Here is a 6076-nt window from a genome sequence, read left to right as displayed (position 1 = left end):
GATTGCCCTAAAATCCTTGATAAATCTTAGATAAAAGTTGGCATGTCCAAGAAAAGAACGGATGCCTTTTACCGAAGTTGGTGGGGGAAGAGTAGAAATAATTTGTACTTTGGCCCGATCGACTTCAAAATCACGCTCGGAGACAACATGGCCAAGTACAATTCCCTCTTTTACCATGAAATGACTCTTCTCCCAACTTAAAACCAAATTAGACTCAATACAACGTTTCAAAACTTTTTCTAATTGGTCTAAGCATGTCTCAAAAGATGATCCAAAAATAGAAAAATCATCCATGAAAATTTCTAAGGCATCCCCCACCATGTCTGAAAAAATAGCCATCATACATCTTTGAAATGTGGCAGGGGCATTACACAAACCGAATGGCATCCTTCGGAAAGCAAAAGTTCCATAGGGACACGTGAATGTGGTTTTGGATTGATCCTCGGGGTGGATGGCAATTTGATTATACCCCGAGTATCCATCCAAAAAACAATAAAATTTAATATCGGACAATTTCTCAATTATTTTATCAATAAAAGGGAGAGGAAAATGGTCCTTTGATGTTGCAGCATTGAGTTTGCGATAGTCGATGCAAACTCTCCATCCGGTGACCGGTCTTGTTGAGATCTTCTCTCCATCTTCTGTATCTACATTGGCTGTGATTGCAGCAGCAAGTTGGACAGCAGAGTTCTTCGGTGGATCCCAATAATCAGTCCACTGTAATGCCTGACTTCTTTGGCACTGTCTGTGTCGGGCTCACCCAGTCACTATCAGATATTGGGTAGATAATACCCACATCAAGCCATTTTAGCACCTCCTTCTTAACAACTTCTCACATATTTGGGTTGAGCCTGCGTTGTGCATCTCGAGATGGCTTTGCTCCAGCTTCAGTGATGATTCGATGCATACATGTGGTTGGACTAATTCACTTCAAGTCTGCTATGGTCCATCCAATTGCTCCCTTGTACTTGGAAAGCACCTTCAGTAATGCTTCCTCTTGTGGACCTGTCAAATCAGAAGATATGATAATTGGTAAGTTCTCATTAGATCCTAAAAATGAGTATTTAAGATGTGAAGGAAGAGTTTTAAGTTCAAGAGTGGGTGGCTCCTCCAAAGATGGCTTAAGTGGATCCGAAAAACTTGTTGGTAATTTTTCAACTTGATGGCTCCATGGTGGTCTCTCTTTTTCAATAGCATTTTCAAATGCTTCCTCAACCATCTTGATGTCTTCCAAGTCTAACACTTCGTCCGTGTCATTAGAAAGAAAAAGCTCCAATGGATCGGAGTGTAAGATTTTGGGAGTGAATTGATGTACTAAGTCATCAACTACATCCAGACGATAACATTCATAATCTGATGGTGAGTTAGGAAACGTATTAAAAATATTAATTCTAAGTTTCCTATTTCCAAAAGATATATCCATAGCACCCGTTCTACAATTAATTTGTGCATTTATTGTTGCCAAAAACGGGCGACCCAAAATAATAGAAGGTTGACTTTCTTTATAGGTGCTATCAGTGTCAAGAACAAGAAAATCAACTGGGTAATAAAAATCTTCCACCTTAATGATGACATTTGATAATATACTCTGTGGAATTTTTGTTGACTTATCGGCCAATCGCAAAATAATATCAGTTTGTTCCAAAGTGCCTAAGTCATGTTGATCAAAAAGATTTCCTGGGATTATATTAACACTAGCTCCAAGATCAAGGAGCGCCTTTTTGATATTAATGTTACCTAGGGTAATAGAAATTAAAGGTGCTCCAGGATCCTTAAGCTTGGGTGGAAGTTTATTTGATATTATGGAATTTGCATGCTCGGTTAAATCAATCTTTTTAGGGAGGTTTGCATGGAGTTTGCGTTTTTGAACACACAAATTCTTCAAAAATTTAGCATAAGAAGGTACCTCCTTAATAAGTTTGACTAACGGGATATTTATTTTAACTTGACTAAATAGATCCCACATGTCTTCCATTGTCGTCCCTCGCTTCCCAAAAGGGAAAGATGCCGGTTTTTCTAAAGCCGAAGGGTATGGTGCAGTATTAACCTCCACACCATGCTCCCCAACTTTAGAGTCATTTTTACCCTTAGATACTTTTTGTTTTTCAGGTTTAAAATCTTTCTCCAACTCTTCTTTTTCATCAAAGATGACCTCAGTGTCACTGTCATTATCTAAGGTAGAAGCACTTACCTTATTGTCAACCTTTTTCCCACTACGCAAGGTGATTACCTGGTTCACTTGATGCTCTTTTCCGAGTCTTTGGGTGTGAGATGGGTTGACTGTTGTGGTGCTTGGAAACTTGTCATCTTCTCTTTTCCTAATTTGCTCCGCCAGTTGAGCAATCTGTTTCTCGATATCAGCTATGGATTTGGAGTTGGTGTCAACTTTTTGGTATGTTTGAGTTATAAACTCCATAATTTTGTCCAACTTGTTGCTATCTGTTTCCTCCTTCTTTGATGTTCCACCTTAGTTAAAGTTGGACCGTTGGAACTTTTTTGGCTGATTCTGGTTTTGGTAATTCCCTTGACGGTTGTTGTTGTTGACATTCCCATTGTTGTTGTAGTTCCCACCTTGGTTGTAGTTCCTATTGAATGATCATGGATTATTTTGGAATTGACCATAGCCATGCACTTGATTGATTTCCTCTTGACTTTTCATGCACTCATCTGCAATGTGTCCTGAATCTCCACAACTTACACATATCTTCTGTCCCTACGAAAAAACACACATTTCTCTTTGCCTAGACTAGAGAGTAGTAAGTCAAATTTTTTATTTAAAGAATTAATATCAGATTTGACTTCATTTTTCCAGTTTTGTCTAGTCCAACTGAAGCAGCCGATGAAACTGGGTTGTCCCGTTTCTTAGCTGAGTAATTGGTTTTTGAACCATGACTCAACTGCTCCAAGAATCGCCAAGCGTCTTCACTATCTTGCATCATAATAGCGCCGCCAGACGAGGCATTAATCATGGTTTGATTGGCAGTATTGACTCCATCATAAAAGAAACGTACAAGTTGCCAACGGGGAAATTCATGATGGGGACATGAACGCAACAATTCCTTGAGGCGTTCAAATGCATCATGAAATTCTTCATTAGGTTTTTGTGCAAAATCTTGTATAGCTTTTCTTATTTCCATTGTTTTACTAGCAGGGTAAAACTGTTGCAAAAATTTAGTTTGTAATTGCTCCCAAGTAGTAATACTATGGTGGGGCAAGAGAAGTGAACCAATACTTAGCTTTTTCTTTTAAAGTGAATGGAAATAAGTGAAGTCTAAATGAATCTCTATTAGTTCCTCGCGGAGTATTCGAGTTAGCAATTGCAAGGAACTCATAGAGGTGATTGTATGGATCATCAGTTTTATGGCCTCTAAAGACGGGTAAGACACTAATTAGTTGTGGTCTTACTTCCACATGATGCTCATTTCCTTCTGCGAAGAGTATAGGTGAAGCATCATCATACTCTCACGACTAAAAATGAGACGCCACAGATTGTCTATTAGGCTACGGAAAATAAAGATGAGGGAATTGGTTACCTTCGTTGTAGTATCCTCCATTTGTATTATTGAATCCACCATTTGGATTCCTTCGATATTGATTCCCAAAGCCTTGATTTCCGAATCCATCGTTATAGTCATTGTTGCCACCATTGGGGAAATTATGGTTGTTCCAATTATTGTTGTAGTTCCAATTTCCACCCCGATTGCCTTGATTTCGCCTGTTACCACCGTTGTGGTTTTGATTCCAACCAAGTCCGTTGTCACTTCCATCATCAAAGTCCCAGTCATCCTCGTTACCAGCATTACCACCATTACCGAATTAAGGACCAACATTTCTAGGATTTTGGTTTTGATTTCTAATATTACCACCGTTGTGGTTTCCTACATTGCCTCCCATATTTTGTGCCCATTTTCCTCCATTCCCACCATTTTGGCCACGACTGTTTCTATTTGGTTGTGGTTACACTGGTTGGATGATTGGTGCACCGGCATTGTTGTTATTTCCATTATTCCCATTGTTGTTGTTTGGGAATTGAGGAGCTTGTGGTGGAACTAGTGGTGGACGATTGTTGGCTACATCCTCACGCCCCTCGACCACATCTTCCACAACAACATTATCTACACTCATAGTGTTGATTCTCCTTCTGGCGACCCGATTTGAGAGAGTTGTTCGTTCGATTTCCGGATCAAATCCAAGCGGTGAAGAGCATCCACTATGTCTCGTATGCATGCACCGGTGTGCCTGCACAACACAAATAAAACAAAACGTGAACTGAAAACGAGAATTTAAAATGAAAGTAAAAGGCTATAACTACTTAAACACAATAGCTCAAGCGCACAATCTCCCCGGCAACGGCGCCAAATTTTGATCGAGGTCGTTGTCTCGGTCAAAAATAAACCAACTAACCTAAGTAGATATGGTAAGTCAGGTCGAATCCACAAGGAGTTTGTGGTTAAACTTTGTGTCAAAGCAGTCAATAAAAAGAAAAGTATTACTATCAATTGTCACAAAAAATATTAAAACCAAATTCAAACAAAAGCTTGGAAATTTATCAATTAAAAATAAAAATCTCAATGAGAAAACTAGAGTACTCCCGGTTCAGTTATATACATTTTAGATTCACACACTTTCATCCCTAGAATCCTAATTCAATTACTTAGATGTAATTGGAGTTTATTAACTTGGAACACATGGTTTGGGTACATAGTATGTTCATTAAACTAATTGTCTTACTTATTTATGTCTAAATGAAATGGGTACAATTAGTGAACTAGCAATAAAATGTCTTACAACTACCTATTACCATATTGAGATTCAATATCATAAACTGGAATAATATATGTTGATTCAATCACTTGTCTTTACTCCTAAACTAATTGGATTTAGAACAAATGATGAATTGGCAATAAACTATCTTAATTATGACATGAAACAACTTCATACAACCCAATTTCAATCGTTATTACCAAAAGATCATCATGTGAAGCATAAAATAACAATTGGAATTAATTAGAATCAAGAAATAATCAAGTGCGTTCATCCAAAAGTCATAAACATCCCCGGAAGTAACCCCAACGGTTTAGCCTTCCATTAAATTCATAAAAACAATAAATTTGATGGAATGATTGAAATGCATAATAGAATTCACACACAAACTTAAAATAATCCAACAATTGTAACCTAATGATTATCAAAATATGGAACAAATAATCCTTGTGAAGAAGTAATCGTTTCTGAAAGTTATTAAAATTGATGAGAATCTCCGATTGAATGATCTTCAAATGTTGCTTGATGATGAATTGAATCAAATCTTGCCTTGAATCTGGATTGAAATGGAATGGATTTGTGTTTCCAAATGTTTCCAAGGGTTTTAGAAGCCTTAAAAACGTAGGGAAAACTCTGAAAATCGCAGGTGGCAACCCTAAAAACGAATGCACAAGTCCCAATTTATAGTGTGAGACAAAAAATAATGAAATTGACCGATGTGGGACGTTGGACGTCCCAGGAGAAGTATAACGCCCATGCGTTCTTTGTACGTCCTTGCATGCCATCTGTCGTCCTTGAAATACACTGAAAATTGGCCAAAAACGTCAGACGTCTTAGGGGACATCTTAGACGCGTTCTAGGATGCTAATCCTTGTTTTCTAAACTTTCTGAAACACACCGTTCCAACACGAAACGTCCCTAAAATGCCCAGACGTCCTAGGGGACGTCTTAGACGCGATGTAAGACGCCGACGGGGGTTCCTCCTTCTTTTCTGCTTGAATTAATGACCAAATGCTGACCGTTTGACCTGGACGTCCTAGGGGACGTCTTATACGCCTGGAGGCGTCCTTCATCTTCCGTGCAAGTTTTGGTGGTCATAACGACATAACTAGCAGAAACACAAAACACGGAAGTTGTAGCAAATATCGTCTAGTTTCGAGAACTTCTTTAGTCATGTCAATCGGAGCTCCAGGACTTGAGATATGATTAAAACAATGAAGAGTGGTCAACTTTCCCGACAACATTTCTTTATTCCTTGAGCAATTCGTTTTACTTGTAGGTTCCGCCCACTTTTAGTATGATATATTGACCT

At 38.4% G+C, this 6076-nt stretch overlaps 1 protein-coding gene and 1 non-coding gene across 2 annotated transcripts; one reads left to right on the top strand and one right to left on the bottom strand.

Annotated features, from left to right (window-relative positions):
• Window positions 1–925: 925 nt before the first annotated feature.
• Window positions 926–2416, bottom strand: LOC145040384 (uncharacterized). Its single transcript, XM_078988322.1, has one exon. The coding sequence runs from the start codon at window positions 2414–2416 to the stop codon at window positions 926–928; it is 1491 nt and encodes a 496-aa protein (XP_078844448.1).
• A 611-nt stretch (window positions 2417–3027) lies between these two features.
• LOC145044543 (small nucleolar RNA R71) lies at window positions 3028–3134 on the top strand. The gene has a single exon (XR_013681493.1). It is a non-coding gene; the product is annotated as a small nucleolar RNA R71 (small nucleolar RNA).
• The last annotated feature ends 2942 nt before the right edge of the window (window positions 3135–6076 follow it).

The sequence above is a fragment of the Lactuca saligna genome, chromosome 4 (genome assembly GCF_052625555.1).
Source record: "Lactuca saligna cultivar CGN05327 chromosome 4, ASM5262555v1, whole genome shotgun sequence".
NCBI lineage: Eukaryota > Viridiplantae > Streptophyta > Magnoliopsida > Asterales > Asteraceae > Lactuca > Lactuca saligna.
This window is presented reverse-complemented; position numbering and strand designations above follow the sequence as displayed.